At 56.2% G+C, this 24,482-nt stretch overlaps 1 protein-coding gene across 1 annotated transcript in view; it reads right to left on the bottom strand.

The window, feature by feature from the left end:
• The window catches only part of LOC144671712 (IgGFc-binding protein-like), a 57,352-nt gene that overhangs the window by 1,294 nt on the left and 31,576 nt on the right, over positions 1-24,482 (bottom strand). Inside the window, exons 24-56 of the mRNA XM_078533726.1 lie at positions 24,174-24,315; positions 23,853-24,049; positions 22,763-22,904; positions 22,350-22,591; positions 21,733-21,881; positions 21,443-21,571; positions 20,507-20,645; positions 19,654-19,795; positions 19,335-19,531; positions 18,250-18,391; positions 17,837-18,078; positions 17,219-17,367; positions 16,916-17,044; positions 15,980-16,118; positions 15,127-15,268; positions 14,806-15,002; positions 13,708-13,849; positions 13,295-13,536; positions 12,676-12,824; positions 12,382-12,510; positions 10,313-10,451; positions 9,462-9,603; positions 9,271-9,341; positions 8,059-8,086; positions 7,646-7,887; positions 7,029-7,177; positions 6,725-6,853; positions 5,780-5,918; positions 4,925-5,066; positions 4,604-4,800; positions 3,509-3,650; positions 3,096-3,337; positions 1,342-1,490 (exon numbers count right to left, since the gene is read on the bottom strand). Of these exons, the coding sequence (XP_078389852.1) occupies positions 1,342-1,490; positions 3,096-3,337; positions 3,509-3,650; positions 4,604-4,800; positions 4,925-5,066; positions 5,780-5,918; positions 6,725-6,853; positions 7,029-7,177; positions 7,646-7,887; positions 8,059-8,086; positions 9,271-9,341; positions 9,462-9,603; positions 10,313-10,451; positions 12,382-12,510; positions 12,676-12,824; positions 13,295-13,536; positions 13,708-13,849; positions 14,806-15,002; positions 15,127-15,268; positions 15,980-16,118; positions 16,916-17,044; positions 17,219-17,367; positions 17,837-18,078; positions 18,250-18,391; positions 19,335-19,531; positions 19,654-19,795; positions 20,507-20,645; positions 21,443-21,571; positions 21,733-21,881; positions 22,350-22,591; positions 22,763-22,904; positions 23,853-24,049; positions 24,174-24,315 (5,192 nt within the window). The remainder of the gene's footprint in view (positions 1-1,341; positions 1,491-3,095; positions 3,338-3,508; positions 3,651-4,603; positions 4,801-4,924; positions 5,067-5,779; positions 5,919-6,724; positions 6,854-7,028; positions 7,178-7,645; positions 7,888-8,058; positions 8,087-9,270; positions 9,342-9,461; positions 9,604-10,312; positions 10,452-12,381; positions 12,511-12,675; positions 12,825-13,294; positions 13,537-13,707; positions 13,850-14,805; positions 15,003-15,126; positions 15,269-15,979; positions 16,119-16,915; positions 17,045-17,218; positions 17,368-17,836; positions 18,079-18,249; positions 18,392-19,334; positions 19,532-19,653; positions 19,796-20,506; positions 20,646-21,442; positions 21,572-21,732; positions 21,882-22,349; positions 22,592-22,762; positions 22,905-23,852; positions 24,050-24,173; positions 24,316-24,482) is intronic.

The following is a 24,482-nucleotide window of genomic DNA, read 5'->3' on the forward strand; positions in this document are numbered from 1 at the left end:
CCCCACACCCCTCACTGTAACTCTCTCTGATATACCCCACACCCCTCACTGTAACACTCTGATATACCCCACACCCCTCACTGTAACACTCTCTGATATACCCCACACCCCTCACTGTAACACTCTGATATACCCCACACCCCTCACTGTAACACTCTCTGATATACCCCACACCCCTCACTGTAACACTCTCTGATATACCCCACACCCTTCACTGTAACACTCTCTGATATACCCCACACCCCTCACTGTAACACTCTCTGATATACCCCACACCCCTCACTGTAACACTCTCTGATATACCCCACACCCCTCACTGTAACACTCTCTGATATACCCCACACCTCCCATCTCCGTGTGAGGAAATATTTCCCAACTTCTGTCCTGCGAGGCTGAACCCTTTGAACTGCCCGACTGTACTCGGGTCTGTTACTGAGCTTGGTCACCATGCCCTTCATTATAAATTCCGACCCCTTCCTCACAATTGCTATTCGACCAACCATTCCTGCCCACCCCCCCCTCTCTCTCTCTCTGTCTCTCTCCGCTGTCTTAAACCCACCGTGTGGTGGCGATTGCAATATTTTCAATCTCAGAGGGGCATTTCCTGAAGGGAGGGAGCTTTGGAAGGTCACAGCTGAGGCATCTGTAGCTTCGTCCTTGCAAAAGGAATTAGGAGCAGGAGGAGGGTCATTCGGCCCCTCGAGCCTGATCCTCCATTCGATAAGATCACGGCCGACCTGACTGCGGCCTTAACTTCACGTTCCTGTCCGCTCCCTCGATAACCCTCGACTCCCCTGGTCTAATCAGAAATCCCTCGAACTCGGCCCTTGAATATCCTCAATGACCCGGCCTCCACTGCTCTCTGAGGTAGAGAATTCCAAACACTAGCGTCCCCCGGAGAGAAGAAATTTCTCCTCATCTCCGTCTTAAAGGGGAGGCCCCTTATTCTGAAACTGTGCCCCCGTCCCCCACCCCCCCCCCGCCAATTCTAGACTCCCCCACGAGGGGAAACATCCTCTCAGCCTCCACCCCGTCAAGTCCCCTCACAATCTTACACGTTTCAATAAGATCGACCGCTCATTCTTCTAAACTCCAATGAGTACAGGCCCAACCTGCTCAACCTTTCCTCATAACCTTTCACCCCCCCCGATCAACCGTCTCTGAACCGCTTCCGACGAACGTGTGACCCCCTCTTTAACACCGAAGGGAGTCCCGACATATGGGGCCCCCCCATCTTATCTCCTAAACTCCTGGTTGCTGAGCAGTTTCGGACAGAAGCCATCTGCAGACACCCACTAGGCCCCCGTGGTTGAAGTTGTCCATCTCCTCAGTTCCACTTACTTGCTTTGAACTTTGACCTCTGCGTGTTGCCGGCCATCGTACCTCACCGTCAGGCCGAAGTCCGTTTCTATGGTGACGTGCTTGCCAGAGAGGCTGACCGAGAGCCCGCGGACTGGTTCGCTGGGGGTGTTCACCGTCTTTCCATCAACCTGAGCCGAACACAGATCCACGGTCAAGTTTGCCCGGGAACGGTTATCCGGTGTTCCACCACCCGCCCTCGTCTTTCCCACCCCCCTTCTTTACCAAGTACTTTTCCGACTCTTCCAAGTCGCCCACCCGAAGGTAGGGGGTGCGACCAAATGAGGGACTGCGTTCATCGGATCACAGAGCGGGCACAGCCCAGGATGAGGCCATTCTGCCCGTCGTGGCCAGGCTAGCTCTCTCTGCAGAGAGAGAAAGAGCAACTCAGCTACTCCCGCTCTGCCGGCCCCTCACCTTGTCAAATTTTTTTCTCTCCAGGTAATCATCCGCATCCCTCGGGAACGCCTGGATTGACTCTGCCTCCCCACCCCCACCTCCACGCTCTCAGCCAGCGCATTCCAGATCCTAACCGCTCGCTGCGTGAAAAAGTTTCTCCTCGTGTCCCCGTTGCTTCTTTTGCCAATGACCTTAAATCTGTGCCCTCCGTCCTTCCACCATTGGGAACAGTCTCTCCCTGTCCACTCAGTCCAGACTCCACCCCACCACCACCCCCGTGATTTTGAACACCTCGCTCAAATCTCCTCTCAACCTTCCCTTCTCCGAGGGAAACAACCCCAGCCTCTCGAATCCTTCCACCGGAACTGAAGTTCCTCATCCCCGGAACCCATTCTCGTGAACCTTTTCTGCACCTTCACTAATGCTTATTGTTGGGTAAGGGGATGGAGGGATATGGAGCAAAGGAAGGTAGATAGAGTTGAGATAGAGATCAGCCATGATCTAACTGAATGGTAGAATGGGCTAGAGGGGCGGAATGGCCTCCTGTTGCAACCAACTTCTTAATTATTCCTTCACATCCTTCCCAACGTGCGGTGCCCAGAGTTGCACCCAAAGCTCTAGCCGAGGCTGAACCGGGGTTTTAAACAGGTCCACCAGAACCGACTTGCTGAGGGTGGGAACAGTCCAGGAGACAGGCTAAGAGTTTCAATTCAAATAAACCCCCCTGCCTATTTCGCCACAGAGTGTGTGAACCTAAGCCCCGGGGGTAAGGAGTCGATCACACAGCCCACCCGCCTCGCAGGGAAGACTGGTACCAACTTCAACAAGGAGAACCGAATTTCCCTGTTTCCAAATAAACCCAAGGAGAGCGGGAAAGGACTTCTCAGGCTTCTTGGGAAGAGGGTGGAGGAACACAGACCCGATGGACAGCCGGAATGAAACGCATTCAGTTGCAACGGTTAAAAATGCAAATGCTCAGCGGTGGACTGGGTCCACTTGAGGCTGCACGACAATTGGGAAGCGGTAAAGAATTTGTGGTTATTGGAAAGCCAGACGATGCCTTCACATTACGAACAGGACTGGAGGGTGAGTCGGGTCAATTAGGCAGGATTTGCGCTTACAGAATGCCAAATAATTAAGACGTTGGTTGCAACAGGAGGTCATTCAGCCTCTCTAGCCCATTCTACCATTCAATTAGATCTCTATCTCAACTCTATCTACCTTCCTTGGCTCCATATCCCTCCATCCCCTTACCCAACAATAATCTATCGATCGGTTTCTCAGCACTTTCGATGGACGGGGGGGGTGGGGGCGAGTGTAAGGACGCCTCCTCTCACCTGGACGACTCTGTTCCTGAGGACCGACACGGTGATGCCGTAGACGCTCACGTAGACCGCTCGGACGTAAGAGACGGCCGTACTCCCGTGGCGATGCTCGTTGGCCGCGTAGACGGTGAAGGGGGTCTGGCTGGTGTTGCAGGTCTTGGCCAGCACGTAAGTGCAGTTCCCTTGGAAGTTAAACTTCCTCTTGTCGAAGGAGGTATAGTGAGGATCTCCGGATGCCGTACACGAGGACCAACCTGAGGAGAAGTCAACGGAGAGGATCGGGAAGTGAGACATTCCCACATTTCCACTCCCAGAGGAGTTTCCTCCAGCAACATTGAACAGGGGAAAAGTTGGGATTTAGAATGGGAGGGGGAGGGGGTTGGGTTACGAGGTCAGTAAAGATTAAACCCTCGGAGGATCTTTACCTTTCGGGTAACAACCCCGGACTCCGCCCTTGTTGGCGCAGTACTCGTCCGGAGAGCAGCTGGTGTCCTTGCACTGGACGTTGTTGCTGGACAGGCACTTACACACCTGGTTACAGGCCTCAGACCAGATCACCTCACCGGGCTGTAAACACAGAGAGAGAGAGAGAGAGACTCACGTTAGAACTGACCTGCACAGGAAGAGGAGAAAAGGCCATCGAACATGGATCAGGCCCATTGCAAGAAAGAAAGGACCTGCATTTATATAGCACCTTTCCCCACCTCAGGACATCCCAAAGTTCTTTCCGTGAAGTTCTTGGGCCGGAAACAGTTATACATTAAGCTTAGAGATGTTCAGGATTAGAACTGCACAAGCTGGGAGACATTTATCCTTTCTTATTCTCTTCCTAGCAGACTCTCTCTGCTGGTACATGTGTGTCTGGTACCTCAAGCGGACAAAATTCGCAATGCAATTTTTAATGCACTACAATGTTACAGCCAGTGAAAGACCTTTGAATTGTAGTCACGGTCATAATGGAGGAAATATAAGACCAAACTGTGCACAGCAAGCTCCCACACACACACACACACACACACACAGAGAAATGTGATGATAACCAAATTTGTATTGGGATTAGTAATGAGTTGAGGATGATGGTGACACTGGGGAGAACTGCCTAAATCTTCAAGATAATGCCTTAGAATCGCTTACCTCCACTTGAGAGGGCAGATTGTGCCTCGGTCTTAAACCTCATCTGAAAAACAGCACCTCTGACAGTGTGGCACTCCCCTTAATACTGCATTGGTATATCAGCCAAGGTTTTGTGCTCATATGTCTGGATTCGGACTTGAACCTACGACGTTCTGAGTCGTTGGTGAGAATGTGACCCACTGAGCCACAGGTAAGAGTGTGGAAGGAATTAAGAGTCAATGGGATAGATTCCCGGAGAGGGACGAGATTGAAGGGGACGGGGGGGTGAAGGTGAGGGTGGAAAGGCTGATCCATGGACAGGGAAAGGGAGTTTGTTGGGTTTTATAAGATCGAGCGTTCGCGATGTTCTGGGATGTCTCAGCTGACCCCCTTTTCCCCCGCGTTACCTGATAATTGGATCCATTGAACGCGCAGCCGCACTGGTCCCTGGAGACGCACTGGGCCCCGCTCTGCACAAAGCCCCGGTCACACCGACAGCCCTCCGCGCAGGGCAGGTCACAGGTCGGGGGTCGAGGGTCGAGGCAGGTGGCCGGGCAGGCCGACGCGCACGGCTGGTAGTGACTGTTCGACGGGCAGGCGAGGGCTGTAAGAGAAAAACACAATGAGGCGTCACTGGGAGTTGGTGGGAGGGGGGGTGGAAAAACCCGGCTTCAGCGCCCCCCTCCTCCCCACCACACGGCGCCGTCTCGGGCGGGCGCGGTACCTACGGCAGAAGGTGTCGTTCCTCCAGGGTCGGATGGCGACGTTGCGTTGCTGACAGGCGTTGACGTAGGCCTCCAGAGCTTCGCACAGCGGCCCCCTGTCTCCGTCCAGCTCGCACATGTCGTAGACGCAGTCTCTGAAGAAGGCCTGGGGAGAGGGGCAGACAGAGCAGAGGGTGGGAGGGTGTGAGGCGTTTGTGTGTGTGTGTGTGAACCAGGCAGAAAGAGAGGAGAGAACCTTTCCCCACAGAGCCGCTGGCCGAGCGAGGACATCCCAAGGTGTCTGACACCAACGAATTTACTCATCGAAATCAATCACGAGTTGGAAAAGTGGCAGCCTATTGGTGCGCACAGCAAGATCCCACACCCAGATGAAGATCCAGGTCATGATATTGCCTCTGGTTTTGGTGGAGGGGGTAAATATTGGTCGGGACGCTGGTCAGAGCATCGTTGCCCCTTTTCGAATAGCTTTCCCGGGTTCTCTGAAGGCCACACATGTGAGGGGCGGTCGGGATGGGCGTTCGTGTGTCACCCTGACAGGTGTCACGTCCAGACTCGCTCCGTCGAGGGGGCAGTCGCTCGACAGACACTACTCGAGTCTCTGGAGTGGGTCTCGGACCCCACGACCTCCTCCTCCTCCTCCTCCCCCTCCCCCCTCGGAGGTGAGGCCGCGCTACCCACTGAGCCGATCCGGCCTCTGAGCTGTGAGTCTCGGGTCTCAATGTTGCCCCGAGGGGACTTATCAAAGGAACCCGGGAGTTGGGGGTGGGGGGGTGGTGGGTGGAGAAAGTGTGTGGAAGGTGGAGGAACTGGAGAGATGGAGTCCCAGTGAGAATGAAGCCAGTCCTGGGCTGTACGTACCATGGGGTCAATCTTGTAGTGACAGGAGGCGAATGGGCCGTGTTGATCCAGCAATACCCCACAGTAGGAGGTTCCTTCATACGCCTCTCGCTCGCCCTCAGTGCACTGGGGCTTCACCTCGGTGTCTGTCGAGGTGCAGCTGGGGAGAAAGAAAAGGGGGAAGATTTACACAGGGAACGACACCGGGCGTACAGCACACAAACAGAGAAGAAGCTCAAGGGGGAGCAGAGGCCATTGGGCCCATCGATGCCATCCCCCGACTATCCCCACCCGCCCCAGCTCCGCAGTCAACTGCGCTACGACAAACCCCCAAAGTCTCCGCCCCGTTCGTTCCCCCATCACCACCTGGGAGATGGAGCCAAAGAGAAGCCGTGGCTTCCGGGGGCATTTCCAGCTGTTGGGGCGATTGGCTCCCATTGAGAACAAACAATTGGGTTCCTGAGTCGGAAGGCGGAGGGTTCGATCCTCGCTCCGGACAGACCCGGAGGGCGGATATACAAAGGCAGTTTTAATTCGGGGTTGAACATCCAGTGGGATTCCTGCGGCCCGGTGAGTGTGGACAACCCCACCCTCATCGGTCTGGAGCCCCTAAATACCCTTCCCCATCCCCCCCACCCACCCCCACCAGCAACACCCAACCCTCCTATTGGCTGGTGTGAAGATGGTCACAACCACGTCCGATCGTTCCCGTTGCCGGGCGTCAGAGGCTGTTAAAAAGCCGGGGAAGCGTTTGTAGCGGTGAAACGATTCTCCCATCGAACGGCGCGAGGATAGGGAAACCAGAGAGAGGTCAAGGCCGCCCCCCCATACCACCCCCCCAGGCTGTTAATGAAGCCGGGAATCCTCCCCCCGCTTCACTCGACCCTCACGGCGAAGGGGGGTGGGTGAAGACGCGGAAACAGGAGCCAACAGGGTTGAGCCCTTCCCCCCGCCGACCCCACTCACTTCTCCGCCACGTTCCAGCTGTTCCCAAAGTCGTTGGCGTCTCTCGCCACCCGTCCCTCGGGGGTCCGGAAGTCGTCGCCGGGGATTCTGTTGTAGTCGCCGCACAGGCCGCACATCTCACCGCCGTAGCTGGGACAAGAGACACACGGGCGTTAGGAAGCCGGCCAGACGGTAGCGCGATTGCGGGTTGGGTTGGGGGGGAGGTGGGGGGGAGGGTGGAACAAGCGCCTCCCACTCCCCCCCACCTCCCCACCTCCCACCCCTCCGATCGTCCGCGAGGCGCCAGGCGGCAGGAGGTACTTACTCGCTCGGGACTCGGACATCGGCGTGGTGACTGCCGTCGTACCTCACGGTCAGGCCGAAGTCGGTTTGTACCACCACGTGTCTCCCGGAGGGTTTGACGGTGACCCTGGGGTCCGGGCTGATGGGGACAGTTACCGGCTTTCCATTCACCTGAAAAACACACACGTGGAGAAATGAGGGGGGGAGGGAGGGAGTGAAGGAGGTAAGTCTAGGCCCCGGGGTTGAGGTTGCGTTTCTGTTCCAGGGAAGTGGAGGGGGATTAACTCCGTTCGAATATAATTCCAGAGGGCGGGAAGGGGATGTTTCCATGGGAATGTCACGCTTGGATCAGAGGGTGTTCCTCCAGAATCTGTTGGGATCCAATTCCACTCTTCAACCTTCCACTGAGAGATCCGGGTTTCGTACAGACACAGAGGAGGGAGCATCAGGACAACAGGAGGCCATTCAGCCCCTCTAACCCAAATCAGATCGTGGCTGATCCCTATTTCAACTCCACCTTTGCTCCATATCCCTCGATCTCTTCACCCAACATTAATCTATCGATGGGTTTCTCAACACTTTCGATGGACGGGGTGGGTTGGGGGGGGTGGGGGCGAGTGTAAGGATGTCTCCTCTCACCTGGACGGCTCTGTTCCTGAGGACCGACACGGTGATGCCGTAGACGCTGACGTAGACCGCTCGGACGTAAGAGACGGCCGTGTTCCCGTGGCGATGCTCGTTGGCCGCGTAGACGGCGAAGGGGGTCCGGCTGGTGTTGCAGGTCTTGGCCAGCACGTAAGTGCAGTTCCCTTGGAAGTTAAACTTCCTCTTGTCGAAGGAGGTATAGTGAGGATCTCCGGATGCCGTACACGAGGACCAACCTGGGGAGAAGTCAACGGAGAGGATCGGGAAGTGAGACATTCCCACATTTCCATTCCCAGAGGAGTTTCCTCCAGCAACATTGAACCGGGGGAAAGTTGGGATTTAGAATGGGAGGGGGAGGGGGTTGGGTTACGAGGTCAGTAAGGATTAAACCCTCGGAGGCTCTTTACCTTTCGGGTAACAACCCCGGACACCGCCCTTGTTGGCGCAGTACTCGTCCGGAGAGCAGCTGGTGTCCGTGCACTGGACGTTGTTGTTGGACAGGCACTTACACACCTGGTTACAGGCCTCAGACCAGATCACCTCACCGGGCTGTAAACACAGAGAGAGAGAGAGAGAGAGACTCACGTTAGAACTGATCTGCACAGGAAGAGGAGAAAAGGCCATTGAACATGGACCAGGCCCATTGCAAGAAAGAAAGGACTTGCATTTATATAGCACCTTTCCCCACCTCAGGACATCCCAAAGTTCTTTCCGTGATGTTCTTGGACCGGAAACAGTTATACATTAAGCTTAGAGATGTTCAGGATTAGAACTGCACAAGCTGGGAGACACGTATCCTTTCTTATTCTCTTCCTAGCAGACTCTCTCTGCTGGTACATGTGTGTCTGGTACCTCAAGTGGACAAAATTCACAATGCAATTTTTAATGCACTACAATGTTACAGCCAGTGAAAGACCTTTGAATTGTAGTCACGGTCATAATGGAGGAAATATAAGACCAAACTGTGCACAGCAAGCTCCCACACACACACACACAGAGAAATGTGATGATAACCAAATTTGTATTGGGATTAGTAATGAGTTGAGGATGATGGTGACACTGGGGAGAACTGCCTAAATCTTCAAGATAATGCCTTGGAATCGCTTACCTCCACTTGAGAGGACAGCTTGTGCCTCGGTCTTAAACCTCATCTGAAAAACGGCACCTCTGACAGTGTGGCACTCCCCTCAATACTGCACTGGGATATCAGCCAAGGTTTTGTGCTCGTACGTCTGGATTCGGACTTGACCCTACAACATTCTGAGTCGTTGGTGAGAATGTGACCCACTTAGCCACAGGTAAGAGTGTGGAAGGAATTAAGAGTCAATGGGATAGATTCCCGGAGAGGGAAGCGATTGAAGGGGACGGGGGTGAAGGTGAGGGTGGAAAGGCTGATCCACGGACAGGGAAAGGGAGTTTGTTGGGTTTTAATAAGATCGAGCGTTCGCAATGTTCTGGGATGTCTCAGCTGACCCCCTTTTCCCCCGCGTTACCTGATAATTGGATCCATTGAACGCGCAGCCGCACTGGTCCCTGGAGACGCACTGGGCCCCGCTCTGCACAAAGCCCCGGTCACACCGACAGCCCTCCGCGCAGGGCAGGTCACAGGTCGGGGGTCGAGGGTCGAGGCAGGTGGCCGGGCAGGCCGACGCGCACGGCTGGTAGTGACTGTTCGCCGGGCAGGCGAGGGCTGTAAGAGAAAAACACAACTAGGCGTCACTGGGAGTTGGTGGGGGAGGATGGAAAACCCGTCTTCAGCGCCGCCCTCCTCCCCACCCCACGGCGCCGTCCGGGCGGGCGCGGTACCTACGGCAGAAGGTGTCGTTCCTCCAGGGTCGGATGGCGACGTTGCGTTGCTGACAGGCGTTGACGTAGGCCTCCAGAGCCTCGCACAGCGGCCCCCTGTCTCCGTCCAGCTCGCACATGTCGTAGACGCAGTCTCTGAAGAAGGCCTGGGGAGAGGGGCAGACAGAGCAGAGGGGGGGAGGGTGTGAGGCGTTTGTGTGTGTGTGTGTGAACCAGGCAGACAGAGAGGAGAGAACCTTTCCCCACAGAGCCGCTGGCCGAGTGAGGACATCACATGGTGTCTGACACCAACGAATTTACTCATCGAAATCAGCCACGAGTTGGAAAAGTGGCAGCCTATTGGTGCGCACAGCAAGATCCCACACCCAGATGAAGATCCAGGTCATGAAATTGCCTCGGGTTTCACGTGGAGGGGGTAAATATTGGTCGGGACGCTGGTCAGAGCATCGTTGCCCCTTTTCGAATAGCCTCCCGGGTTCTCTGAAGGCCACACATGTGAGGGGCGGTCGGGATGGGCGTTCGTGTGTCACCCTGATAGGTGTCACGTCCAGACTCGCTCCGTCGAGGGGGCAGTCGCTCGACAGACTCTACTCGAGTCTCCGGAGTGGGTCTCGGACCCCAGGACCTCCTCCTCCTCCCCCCTCCCCCCTCGGAGGTGAGGCCGCGCTACCCACTGAGCCGATCCGGCCTCTGAGCTGTGAGTCTCGGGCCTCAGTGTTTCCCCAAGGGGACTTATCAAAGGGGACCCGGGAGTTGGGGGTGGGGGGGAGGTGGGTGGAGAAAGTGTGTGGAAGGTGGAGGAACTGGAGAGATGGAGTCCCAGTGAGGATGAAGCCAGTCCTGGGCTGTACGTACCATGGGGTCAATCTTGTAGTGACAGGAGGCGAATGGGCCGTGTTGATCCAGCAATACCCCACAGTAGGAGGTTCCTTCATACGCCTCTCGCTCGCCCTCAGTGCACTGGGGCCTCACCTCGGTGTCTGTCGAGGTGCAGCTGGGGAGAAAGAAAAGGGGGAAGATTTACACAGGGAACGACACCGGGCGTACAGCACTCAAACAGGCCATTCGGCCCGACCGGTGTGTGCTGGTGTTTCTACTCCACGCGAGGTTCCTCTAACTCTACCTCATCTCACCCCCGTCCCCATATCCCTCTATTCCTTTCTCCCTCATGTGTTTATCCAGCTTCCCCCCCCTTAAACGTTATCGACACTATTCACCTCGGCCGCTCCCTGCAGGGGAGCGAGTCCCACACTCTCCCCACTCTCGGGGTGAAGAGGTTTCTCCTGAATTCCCGATTGGATTTATTAGTGACCGTCTCGTGTTTATCACCCCCGAGTTCTGGTCTCCCCCACAAACAGGAACATCTTTTCTAAGTCGATCATATCGAGACATTCATTATTTTCGTCACCGAAGGTCAGAATTGTTACAGCAGAGAAGGAGGCCGTTCGGCCCATCGAGACTGTTCCAGCTCCCCGGATGATCAATTTACCTCGTGCCGCTCCCCCACCTTCTCCCCGTAACCCTGCACATTCTTCGTTTTAAGATAATAATCTAACTCCCTCTCGAGTGCCTCGATTGACTCTGCCTCCCCCACACTCTCAGGCAGCGCATCCCAGACCCTAACCACTCGCTGGGGTGAAAAAGTTTCTCCTCGCGTCTCCATTGCTTCTTTTGCCAATTACCTTAAATCTGTGCCCTCTGGTTCTTGATCCTTCCACCAATGGGAACAGTTTCCCCCTCTCTACTCTGTCCAGACCCCTCCTGATGTTGAACACCTCAATCAAAACTCCTCTCAACCTTCTCTTCTCCAAGGAGAACAGTCCCAACATCTCCAATCCTTCCACGTGACAGGTTCCTCATCCCTGCGACCATCCCTGTGAATCTTTCCTGCTCTCTCTCTGGTGACTTCACATCCTTCCTAAAGTGTGGCGACCAGAACTGGACATCGTCTTCAAGGTGAGGCAAAACCAGTGTTTCATACGAGATTAACACAACCTCCTTGCTTTTGTAGTCTATGTCCCTATTGGTAAAGCCTCAGGTACCGTCTGCTTTATTAATCACTCTTCATTAATTGACGATCTCTAACTGTCCCGCTCTGAGCGTCCTCTATTCCACAGGGAATAGCACCAACCTCCCCCTTCAAATCATCGACACAAAGGACCCCTCAGCTTCAGTGAAGAACAGAGAAGAAGCTCGAGAGGGAGCAGAGGCCATTGGGCCCATCGATGCCATCCCCCGACTATCCCCACCCGCCCCAGCTCCGCAGTCAACTGCGCTACGAGAAACCCCCAAAGTCTCCGCCCCGTTCGTTCCCCCATCACCACCTGGGAGATGGAGCCAAAGAGAAGCCGTGGCTTCCGTGGGCATTTCCAGCTTTTGGGGCGATTGGCTCCCATTGAGAACAAACAATTGGTTTCCTGAGTCGGAAGGCGGAGGGTTCGATCCTCGCTCCGGACAGACCCGGAGGGCGGATATACAAAGGCAGTTTTAATTCGGGGTTGAACATCCAGTGGGATTCCTGCGGCCCGGTGAGTGTGGACAACCCCACCCTCATCGGTCTGGAGCCCCTAAATACCCTTCCCCATCCCCCCCACCCACCCCCACCAGCAACACCCAACCCTCCTATTGGCTGGTGTGAAGATGGTCACAGCCACGTCCGATCGTTCCCGTTGCCGGGCGTCAGAGGCTGTTAAAAAGCCGGGGAAGCGTTTGTAGCGGTGAAACGATTCTCCCATCGAACGGCGCGAGGATAGGGAAACCAGAGAGAGGCCAAGGCCGCCCCCCCAAACCACCCCCCTAGGCTGTTAATGAAGCCGGGAATCCTCCCCCCGCTTCACTCGACCCTCACGGCGAAGGGGGGGGGGTGAAGACGCGGAAACAGGAGCCAACAGAGTTCAGCCCTTCCCCCCGCCGACCCCACTCACTTCTCCGCCACGTTCCAGCTGTTCCCAAAGTCGTTGGCGTCTCTCGCCACCTGTCCCTCGGGGGTCCGGAAGTCGTCGCCGGGGATTCTGTTGTAGTCGCCGCACAGGCCGCACATCTCACCGCCGTAGCTGGGACAAGAGACACACGGGCGTTAGGAAGCCGGCCAGACGCTAGTGCGATTGTGGGTTGGGTTGGGGGGGGTGTGGGGAGGGTGGAACAAGCGCCTCCCCTCTCCCCACCCTCCCCACCTCCTCCGATCGTCCGCGAGGCGCCAGGCGACGGGAGGTACTTACTCGCTCGGGACTCGGACATCGGCGTGGTGACTGCCGTCGTACCTCACGGTCAGGCCGAAGTCGGTTTGTACCACCACGTGTCTCCCGGAGGGTTTGACGGTGACCCTGGGGTCCGGGCTGATGGGGACAGTCACGGGCTTTCCATTCACCTGAAAAACACACACGTGGAGAAATGAGGTGGGGGGTCGGGGGGAGTGAAGGAGGTAAGTCTAGGCCCCGGGGTTGAGGTTGCGTTTCTGTTCCAGGGAAGTGGAGGGGGATTAACTCCGTTCGAATATAATTCCAGAGGGCGGGAAGGGGATGTTTCCAAGGGAATGTCACGCTTGGATCAGAGGGTGTTCCTCCAGAATCTGTTGGGATCCAATTCCACTCTTCAACCTTCCACTGAGAGATCCGGGTTTCGTACAGACACAGAGGAGGGAGCATCAGGACAACAGGAGGCCATTCAGCCCCTCTAACCCAAATCAGATCGTGGCTGATCCCTATTTCAACTCCACCTTTGCTCCATATCCCTCGATCTCTTCACCCAACATTAATCTATCGATGGGTTTCTCAACACTTTCGATGGACGGGGTGAGTGGGGGGGGGTGGGGACGAGTGTAAGGATGTCTCCTCTCACCTGGACGGCTCTGTTCCTGAGGACCGACACGGTGATGCCGTAGACGCTGACGTAGACCGCTCGGACGTAAGAGACGGCCGTGTTCCCGTGGCGATGCTCGTTGGCCGCGTAGACGGCGAAGGGGGTCCGGCTGGTGTTGCAGGTCTTGGCCAGCACGTAAGTGCAGTTCCCTTGGAAGTTAAACTTCCTCTTGTCGAAGGAGGTATAGTGAGGATCTCCGGATGCCGTACACGAGGACCAACCTGGGGAGAAGTCAACGGAGAGGATCGGGAAGTGAGACATTCCCACATTTCCATTCCCAGAGGAGTTTCCTCCAGCAACATTGAACCGGGGGAAAGTTGGGATTTAGAATGGGAGGGGGAGGGGGTTGGGTTACGAGGTCAGTAAGGATTAAACCCTCGGAGACTCTTTACCTTTCGGGTAACAACCCTGGACTCCGCCCTTGTTGGCACAGTACTCGTCCGGAGAGCAGCTGGTGTCCTTACACTGGACGTTGTTGTTGGACAGGCACTTACACACCTGGTTACAGGTCTCAGACCAGATCACCTCACCGGGCTGTAAACACAGAGAGAGAGAGAGAGAGAGAGAGAGAGAGACTCACGTTAGAACTGATCTGCACAGGAAGAGGAGAAAAGGCCATCGAACATGGACCAGGCCCATTGCAAGAAAGAAAGGACCTGCATTTATATAGCACCTTTCCCCACCTCAGGACATCCCAAAGTTCTTTCCATGATGTTCTTGGGCCGGAAACAGTTATACATTAAGCTTAGAGGTGTTCAGGATTAGAACTGCACAAGCTGGGAGACATGTATCCTTTCTTATTCTCTTCCTAGCAGACTCTCTCTGCTGGTACATGTGTGTCTGGTACCTCAAGTGGACAAAATTCACAATGCAATTTTTAATGCACTACAATGTTACAGCCAGTGAAAGACCTTTGAATTGTAGTCACGGTCATAATGGAGGAAATATAAGACCAAACTGTGCACAGCAAGCTCCCACACACACACACACACAGAGAAATGTGATGATAACCAAATTTGTATTGGGATTAGTAATGAGTTGAGGATGATGGTGACACTGGGGAGAACTGCCTAAATCTTCAAGATAATGCCTTGGAATCGCTTACCTCCACTTGAGAGGGCAGATTGTGCCTCGGTCTTAAACCTCATCTGAAAAACAGCACCTCTGACAGTGTGGCACTCCCCTTAATACTGCATTGGTATATCAGCCAAGGTTTTGTGCTCATATGTCTAGATTCGGACTTGAACCTACGACGTTCTGAGTCGTTGGTGAGAATGTGACCCACTGAGCCACAGGAAAGAATGTGGAAGGAATTAAAAGTCAATGGGATAGATTCCCGGAGAGGGACGAGATTGAAGGGGACGGGGGGGTGAAGGTGAGGGTGGAAAGGCTGATCCATGGACAGGGAAAGGGAGTTTGTTGGGTTTTATAAGATCGAGCGTTCGCGATGTTCTGGGATGTCTCAGCTGCCCCCTTTTCCCCCGCGTTACCTGATAATTGGATCCATTGAACGCGCAGCCGCACTGGTCCCTGGAGACGCACTGGGCCCCGCTCTGCACAAAGCCCCGGTCACACCGACAGCCCTCCGCGCAGGGCAGGTCACAGGTCGGGGGTCGAGGGTCGAGGCAGGTGGCCGGGCAGGCCGACGCGCACGGCTGGTAGTGACTGTTCGACGGGCAGGCGAGGGCTGTAAGAGAAAAACACAACGAGGAGTCACTGGGAGTTGGTGGGGGATGGGGGGTGAAAAACCCGGCTTCAGCGCCCCCCTCCTCCTTCCCAACGGCGCCGTCTCGGGCGGGCGCGGTACCTACGGCAGAAGGTGTCGTTCCTCCAGGGTCGGATGGCGACGTTGCGTTGCTGACAGGCGTTGACGTAGGCCTCCAGAGCCTCGCACAGCGGCCGCCTGTCTCCGTCCAGCTCGCACATGTCGTAGACGCAGTCTCTGAAGAAGGCCTGGGGAGAGGGGCAGACAGAGCAGAGGGGGGGAGGGTGTGAGGCGTTTGTGTGTGTGTGTGTGAACCAGGCAGACAGAGAGGAGAGAACGTTTCCCCACAGAGCCGCTGGCCGAGCGAGGACATCCCAAGGTGTCTGACACCAACGAATTTACTCATCGAAATCAGCCACGAGTTGGAACAGTGGCAGCCTATTGGTGCGCACAGCAAGATCCCACACCCAGATGAAGATCCAGGTCATGATATTGCCTCTGGTTTTGGTGGAAGGGGTAAATATGGGTCGGGACGCTGGTCAGAGCATCGTTGCCCCTTTTCGAATAGCTTTCCCGGGTTCTCTGAAGGCCTCACATGTGAGGGGCAGTCGGGATGGGCGTTCGTGTGTCACCCTGACAGGCGTCGCGTCCAGACTCGCTCCGTCGAGGGGGCAGTCGCTCGACAGACACTACTCGAGTCTCTGGAGTGGGTCTCGGACCCCACGACCTCCTCCTCCTCCTCCCCCCTCCCCCCTCGGAGGTGAGGCCGCGCTACCCACTGAGCCGATCCGGCCTCTGAGCTGTGAGTCTCGGGCCTCAGTGTTTCCCCGAGGGGACTTATCAAAGGGACCCGGGAGTTGGGGGTGGGGGGGTGGTGGGTGGAGAAAGTGTGTGGAAGGTGGAGGAACTGGAGAGATGGAGTCCCAGTGAGGATGAAGCCAGTCCTGGGCTGTACGTACCATGGGGTCAATCTTGTAGTGACAGGAGGCGAATGGGCCGTGTTGATCCAGCAATACCCCACAGTAGGAGGTTCCTTCATACGCCTCTCGCTCGCCCTCAGTGCACTGGGGCCTCACCTCGGTGTCTGTCGAGGTGCAGCTGGGGAGAAAGAAAAGGGGGAAGATTTACACAGGGAACGACACCGGGCGTACAGCACACAAACAGAGAAGAAGCTCAAGAGGGAGCAGAGGCCATTGGGCCCATCGATGCCATCCCCCGACTATCCCCACCCGCCCCAGCTCCGCAGTCAACTGCGCTCCGACAAACCCCCAAAGTCTCCGCCCCGTTCGTTCCCCCATCACCACCTGGGAGATGGAGCCAAAGAGAAGCCGTGGCTTCCGGGGGCATTTCCAGCTGTTGGGGCGATTGGTTCCCATTGAGAACAAACAATTGGTTTCCTGAGTCGGAAGGCGGAGGGTTCGATCCTCGCTCCGGACAGACCCGGAGGGCGGATATACAAAGGCAGTTTTAATTCGGGGTTGAACATCCAGTGGGATTCCTGCGGCCCGGTGAGTGTGGACAACCCCACCCTCATCGGTCTGGAGCCCCTAAATACCCTTCCCCATCCCACCCACCCCCAGCAACACCCAACCCTCCTATTGGCTGGTGCGAAGATGGTCACAGCCACGTCCGATCGTTCCCGTTGCTGGGAGGCAGAGGCTGTTAAAAAGCCGGGGGAGCGTTTATAGCGGTTAAACGATTCTCCCACCGAACGGGGCGAGGATAGGGAAACCAGAGAGAGGTCAAGGCCGCCCCCCCAACCCACCCCCCCAGGCTGTTAATGAAGCCGGGAATCCTCCCCCCGCTTCATTCGATCCTCACGGTAAAGGGAGGGGCGAAGACGCGGAAACAGGAGCCAACAGAGTTCAGCCCTTCCCCCCGCCGACCCCACTCACTTCTCCGCCACGTTCCAGCTGTTCCCAAAGTCGTTGGCGTCTCTTGCGACCCGTCCCTTGGGGGTCCGGAAGTCGTCGCCGGGGATTCCGTTGTAGTCGCCGCACAGGCCGCACATCTCACCGCCGTAGCTGGGACAAGAGACACACGGGCGTTAGGAAGCCGGCCAGACACTAGCGCGATTGTGGGTTGGGTTGGGGGGAGGTGGGGGGGAGGGTGGAACAAGCGCCTCCCACTCCCACCCACCTCCCCACCTCCCACCCCTCCGATCGTCCGTGAGGCGCCAGGCGGCAGGAGGTACTTACTCGCTCGGGACTCGGACATCGGCGTGGTGACTGCCGTCGTACCTCACGGTCAGGCCGAAGTCGGTTTGTACCACCACGTGTCTCCCGGAGGGTTTGACGGTGACCCTGGGGTCCGGGCTGATGGGGACAGTCACCGGCTTTCCATTCACCTGAAAAACACACACGTGGAGAAATGAGGGGGGGAGGGAGGGAGTGAAGGAGGTAAGTCTAGGCCCCGGGGGTGAGGTTGCGTTTGTGTTCGAGGGAAGCGGAGGGGGGATTAACTCCGTTCGAATATAATTCCAGAGAGCGGGAAGGGGATGTTTACATGGGAATGTCACGCTTGGATCAGAGGGTGTTCCTCCAGAATCTGTTGGGATCCAATTCCACTCTTCAACCTTCCACTGAGAGATCCGGGTTTCGTACAGACACAGAGGAGGGAGCATCAGGACAACAGGAGGCCATTCAGCCCCTCTAACCCAAATCAGATCGCGGCTGATCCCTATTTCAACTCCACCTTTGCTCCATATCCCTCGATCTCTTCACCCAACATTAATCTATCGATGGGTTTCTCAACACTTTCGATGGACGGGGTGGGTGGGGGGGGGTGGGGGCGAGTGTAAGGATGTCTCCTCTCACCTGGACGACTCTGTTCTTGAGGACCGACACGGTGATGCCGTAGACGCTGACGTAGACCGCTCGGACGTAAGAGACGGCCGTGTTCCCGTGGCGATGCTCGTTGGCCGCGTAGACGGCGAAGGGGGTCCGGCTGGTGTTGCAGGTCTTGGCCAGCACGTAAGTGCAGTTCCCTTGGAAGTTAAACTTCCTCTTGTCGAAGGAGGTATAGTGAGGATCTCCGGATGCCGTACACGAGGACCAACCTGAGGAGAAGTCAACGGAGAGGATCGGGAAGTGAGACATTCCCACATTTCCATTCCCAGAGGAGTTTCCTCCAGCAACATTGAACAGGGGGAAAATTCGGATTCAGAATGGGAGGGGGAGGGGGTTGGGTTACGAGGTCAGTAAGGATTAAACCCTTGGAGGCTCTTTACCTTTCGGGTAACAACCCTGGACTCCGCCCTTGTTGGCGCAGTACTCATCCGGAGAGCAGCTGGTGTCCGTGCACTGGACGTTGTTGCTGGACAGGCACTTACACACCTGGTTACAGGCCTCAGACCAGATCACCTCACCGGGCTGTAAACACAGAGAGAGAGAGAGAGAGAGACTCACGTTAGAACTGATCTGCACAGGAAGAGGAGAAAAGGCCATTGAACATGGACCAGGCCCATTGCAAGAAAGAAAGGACTTGCATTTATATAGCACCTTTCCCCACCTCAGGACATCCCAAAGTTCTTTCCGTGATGTTCTTGGACCGGAAACAGTTATACATTAAGCTTAGAGATGTTCAGGATTAGAACTGCACAAGCTGGGAGACACGTATCCTTTCTTATTCTCTTCCTAGCAGACTCTCTCTGCTGGTACATGTGTGTCTGGTACCTCAAGCGGACAAAATTCACAATGCAATTTTTAATGCACTACAATGTTACAGCCAGTGAAAGACCTTTGAATTGTAGTCACGGTCATAATGGAGGAAATATAAGACAAAACTGTGCACAGCAAGCTCCCACACACACACACACACAGAAATATGATGATAACCAAATTTGTATTGGGATTAGTAATGAGTTGAGGATGATGGTGACACTGGGGAGAACTGCCTAAATCTTCAAGATAATGCCTTGGAATCGCTTACCTCCACTTGAGAGGGCAGATTGTGCCTCGGTCTTAAACCTCATCTGAAAAACAGCACCTCTGACAGTGTGGCACTCCCCTCAATGCTGCACTGGGATATCAGCCAAGGTTTTGTGCTCGTATGTCTGGAGTCGGACTTGAACCTACGACGTTCTGAGTCGTTGGTGAGAATATGACCCACTGAGCCACAGGTAAGAGTGCGGAAGGAATTAAGAGTCAATGGGATAGATTCCCGGAGAGGGAAGCGATTGAAGGGGACAGGGGTGAAGGTGAGGATGGAAAGGCTGATCCAGGGACAGGGAAAGGGAGTTTGTTGGGTTTTATAAGATCGAGCGTTCGCAATGTTCTGGGATGTCTCAGCTGACCCCCTTTTCCCCCGCGTTACCTGATAATTGGATCCATTGAACGCGCAGCCGCACTGGTCCCTGGAGACGCACTGGGCCCCGCTCTGCACAAAGCCCCGGTCACACCGACAGCCCTCCGCGCAGGGCAGGTCACAGGTCGGGGGTCGAGGGTCGAGGCAGGTGGCCGGGCAGGCCGACGCGCACGGCTGGTAGTGACTGTTCGCCGGGCAGGCGAGGGCTGTAAGAGAAAAACACAACGAGGCGTCACTGGGAGTTGGTGGGGGGGGGTGGAAAAACCCGGCTTCAGCGCCCCCCTCCTCCCCACCCCACGGCGCCGTCTCGGGCGGGCGCGGTACCTACGGCAGAAGGTGTCGTTCCTCCAGGGTCGGATGGCGACGTTGCGTTGCTGACAGGCGTTGACGTAGGCCTCCAGAGCCTCGCACAGCGGCCGCCTGTCTCCGTCCAGCTCGCACATGTCGTAGACGCAGTCTCTGAAGAAGGCCTGGGGAGAGGGGCAGACAGAGCAGAGGGGGGGAGGGTGTGAGGCGTTTGTGTGTGTGTGTGTGAACCAGGCAGACAGAGAGGAGAGAACCTTTCCCCACAGAGCCGCTGGCCGAGCGAGGACATCCCAAGGTGTCTGACACCAACGAATTTACTCATCGAAATCAGTCACGAGCTGGAAAAGTGGCAGCCTATTGGTGCGCACAGCAAGATCCCACACCCAGATGAAGATCCAGGTCATGATATTGCCTCTGGTTTTGGTGGAGGGGGTAAATATTGGTCGGGACGCTGGTCAGAGCATCGTTGCCCCTTTTCGAATAGCCTCCCGGGTTCTCTGAAGGCCACACATGTGAGGGGCGGTCGGGATGGGCGTTCGTGTGTCACCCTGATAGGCGTCGCGTCCAGACTCGCTCCGTCGAGGGGGCAGTCGCTCGACAGACTCTACTCGAGTCTCCGGAGTGGGTCTCGGACCCCAGGACCTCCTCCTCCTCCCCCCTCCCCCCTCGGAGGTGAGGCCGCGCTACCCACTGAGCCGATCCGGCCTCTGAGCTGTGAGTCTCGGGCCTCAGTGTTTCCCCGAGGGGACTTATCAAAGGGGACCCGGGAGGGGCGGGTGGGGGGGAGGTGGTGGTCGGAGAAAGTGTGTGGAAGGTGGAGGAACTGGAGAGATGGAGTCCCAGTGAGAATGAAGCCAGTCCTGGGCTGTACGTACCATGGGGTCAATCTTGTAGTGACAGGAGGCGAATGGGCCGTGTTGATCCAGCAATACCCCACAGTAGGAGGTTCCTTCATACGCCTCTCGCTCGCCCTCAGTGCACTGGGGCCTCACCTCGGTGTCTGTCGAGGTGCAGCTGGGGAGAAAGAAAAGGGGGAAGATTTACACAGGGAACGACACCGGGCGTACAGCACACAAACAGAGAAGAAGCTCAAGAGGGAGCAGAGGCCATTGGGCCCATCGATGCCATCCCCCGACTATCCCCACCCGCCCCAGCTCCGCAGTCAACTGCGCTACGAGATTCCCCCAAAGTCTCCGCCCCGTTCGTTCCCACTTCACCACCTGGGAGATGGAGCCAAAGAGAAGCCGTGGCTTCCGGGGGCATTTCCAGCTGTTGGGGCGATTGGCTCCCATTGAGAACAAACAATTGGGTTCCTGAGTCGGAAGGCGGAGGGTTCGATCCTCGCTCCGGACAGACCCGGAGGGCGGATATACAAAGGCAGTTTTAATTCGGGGTTGAACATCCAGTGGGATTCCTGTGGTCCGGTGAGTGTGGACAACCCCACCCTCATCGGTCTGGAGCCCCTAAATACCCTTCCCCATCCCCCCCACCCCCCGCAACACCCAACCCTCCTATTGGCTGCTGTGAAGATGGTCACAGCCACGTCCGATCGTTCCCGTTGCCGGGCGCCAGAGGCTGTTAAAAAGCCGGGGGAGCGTTTATAGCGGTTAAATGATTCTCCCATCGAACGGCGCGAGGATAGGGAAACCAGAGAGAGGCCAAGGCCGCCCCCCCAAACCACCCCCCCAGGCTGTTAATGAAGCCGGGAATCCTCCCCCCGCTTCACTCGATCCTCACGGTAAAGGGGGGGGCGAAGACGCGGAAACAGGAGCCAACAGGGTTCAGCCCTTCCCCCCGCCGACCCCACTCACTTCTCCGCCACGTTCCAGCTGTTCCCAAAGTCGTTGGCGTCTCTCGCCACCCGTCCCTCGGGGGTCCGGAAGTCGTCGCCGGGGATTCTGTTGTAGTCGCCGCACAGGCCGCACATCTCACCGCCGTAGCTGGGACAAGAGACACACGGGCGTTAGGAAGCCGGCCAGACGGTAGCGCGATTGCGGGTTGGGTTGGGGGGGAGGTGGGGGGGAGGGTGGAACAAGCACCTCCCACTCCCCCCCACCTCCTCCGATCGTCCGCGAGGCGCCAGGCGGCAGGAGGTACTTACTCGCTCGGGACTCGGACATCGGCGTGGTGACTGCCGTCGTACCTCACGGTCAGGCCGAAGTCGGTTTGTACCACCACGTGTCTCCCGGAGGGTTTGACGGTGACCCTGGGGTCCGGGCTGATGGGGACAGTCACCGGCTTTCCATTCACCTGAAAAACACACACGTGGAGAAATGAGGGGGGGAGGGAGGGAGTGAAGGAGGTAAGTCTAGGCCCCGGGGTTGAGGTTGCGTTTCTGTTCCAGGGAAGCGGAGGGGGATTAACTCCGTTCGAATATAATTTCAGAGAGCGGGAAGGGGATGTTTACATGGGAATGTCACGCTTGGATCAGAGGGTGTTCCTCCAGAATCTGTTGGGATCCAATTCCACCCTTCAACCTTCCACTGAGAGATCCGGGTTTCGTACAGACACAGAGGAGGGAGCATCAGGACAACAGGAGGCCATTCAGCCCCTCTAACCCAAATCAGATCGTGGCTGATCCCTATTTCAACTCCATCTTTGCTCCATATCCCTCGATCTCTTCACCCAACATTAATCTATCGATGGGTTTCTCAACACTTTCGATGGACGGGGTGGGTGGGGGGGGGTGGGGGCGAGTGTAAGGATGTCTCCTCTCACCTGGACGGCTCTGTTCCTGAGGACCGACACGGTGATGCCGTAGACGCTGACGTAGACCGCTCGGACGTAAGAGACGGCCGTGTTCCCGTGGCGATGCTCGTTGGCCGCGTAGACGGCGAAGGGGGTCCGGCTGGTGTTGCAGGTCTTGGCCAGCACGTAAGTGCAGTTCCCTTGGAAGTTAAACTTCCTCTTGTCGAAGGAGGTATAGTGAGGATCTCCGGATGCCGTACACGAGGACCAACCTGGGGAGAAGTCAACGGAGAGGATCGGGAATTGAGACATTCCCACATTTCCATTCCCAGAGGAGTTTCCTCGAGCAACATTGAACCGGGGGAAAGTTGGGATTTAGAATGGGAGGGGGAGGGGGTTGGGTTACGAGGTCAGTAAGGATTAAACCCTCGGAGGCTCTTTACCTTTCGGGTAACAACCCTGGACTCCGCCCTTGTTGGCGCAGTACTCGTCCGGAGAGCAGCTGGTGTCCTTACACTGGACGTTGTTGCTGGACAGACACTTACACACCTGGTTACAGGCCTCAGACCAGATCACCTCACCGGGCTGTAAACACAGAGAGAGAGAGAGAGAGAGACTCACGTTAGAACTGATCTGCACAGGAAGAGGAGAAAAGGCCATTGAACATGGACCAGGCCCATTGCCAGAAAGAAAGGACTTGCATTTATATAGCACCTTTCCCCACCTCAGGACATCCCAAAGTTCTTTCCGTGATGTTCTTGGACCGGAAACAGTTATACATTAAGCTTAGAGATGTTCAGGATTAGAACTGCACAAGCTGGGAGACACGTATCCTTTCTTATTCTCTTCCTAGCAGACTCTCTCTGCTGGTACATGTGTGTCTGGTACCTCAAGCGGACAAAATTCGCAATGCAATTTTTAATGCACTACAATGTTACAGCCAGTGAAAGACCTTTGAATTGTAGTCACGGTCATAATGGAGGAAATATAAAACCAAACTGTGCACAGCAAGCTCCCACACACACACACACACACAGAGAAATGTGATGATAACCAAATTTGTATTGGGATTAGTAATGAGTTGAGGATGATGGTGACACTGGGGAGAACTGCCTAAATCTTCAAGATAATGCCTTGGAATCGCTTACATCCACTTGAGAGGGCAGATTGTGCCTCGGTCTTAAACCTCATCTGAAAAACAGCACCGCTGACAGTGTGGCACTCCCCTCAATGCTGCACTGGGATATCAGCCAAGGTTTTGTGCTCGTATGTCTGGAGTCGGACTTGAACCTACAACGTTCTGAGTCATTGGTGAGAATGTGACCCACTGAGCCACAGGTAAGAGTGTGGAAGGAATTAAGAGTCAATGGGATAGATTCCCGGAGAGGGAAGAGATTGAAGGGGACGGGGGGTGAAGGTGAGGGTGGAAAGGCTGATCCACGGACAGGGAAAGGGAGTTTGTTGGGTTTTATAAGATCGAGCGTTCGCGATGTTCTGGGATGTCTCAGCTGACCCCCTTTTCCCCCGCGTTACCTGATAATTGGATCCATTGAACGCGCAGCCGCACTGGTCCCTGGAGACGCACTGGGCCCCGCTCTGCACAAAGCCCCGGTCACACCGACAGCCCTCCGCGCAGGGCAGGTCACAGGGCGGGGGTCGAGGGTCGAGGCAGGTGGCCGGGCAGGCCGACGCGCACGGCTGGTAGTGACTGTTCGACGGGCAGGCGAGGGCTGTAAGAGAAAAACACAACGAGGAGTCACTGGGAGTTGGTGGGGGATGGGGGGTGAAAAACCCGGCTTCAGCGCCCCCCTCCTCCTTCCCAACGGCGCCGTCTCAGGCGGGCGCGGTACCTACGGCAGAAGGTGTCGTTCCTCCAGGGTCGGATGGCGACGTTGCGTTGCTGACAGGCGTTGACGTAGGCCTCCAGAGCCTCGCACAGCGGCCGCCTGTCTCCGTCCAGCTCGCACATGTCGTAGACGCAGTCTCTGAAGAAGGCCTGGGGAGAGGGGCAGACAGAGCAGAGGGGGGGAGGGTGTGAGGCGTTTGTGTGTGTGTGTGTGAACCAGGCAGACAGAGAGGAGAGAACCTTTCCCCACAGAGCCGCTGGCCGAGCGAGGACATCCCAAGGTGTCTGACACCAACGAATTTACTTATCGAAATCAG

The sequence above is a fragment of the Cetorhinus maximus genome, chromosome 34, assembly GCF_964194155.1.
Source record: "Cetorhinus maximus chromosome 34, sCetMax3.hap1.1, whole genome shotgun sequence".
In the NCBI taxonomy this organism is placed as follows: domain Eukaryota; kingdom Metazoa; phylum Chordata; class Chondrichthyes; order Lamniformes; family Cetorhinidae; genus Cetorhinus; species Cetorhinus maximus.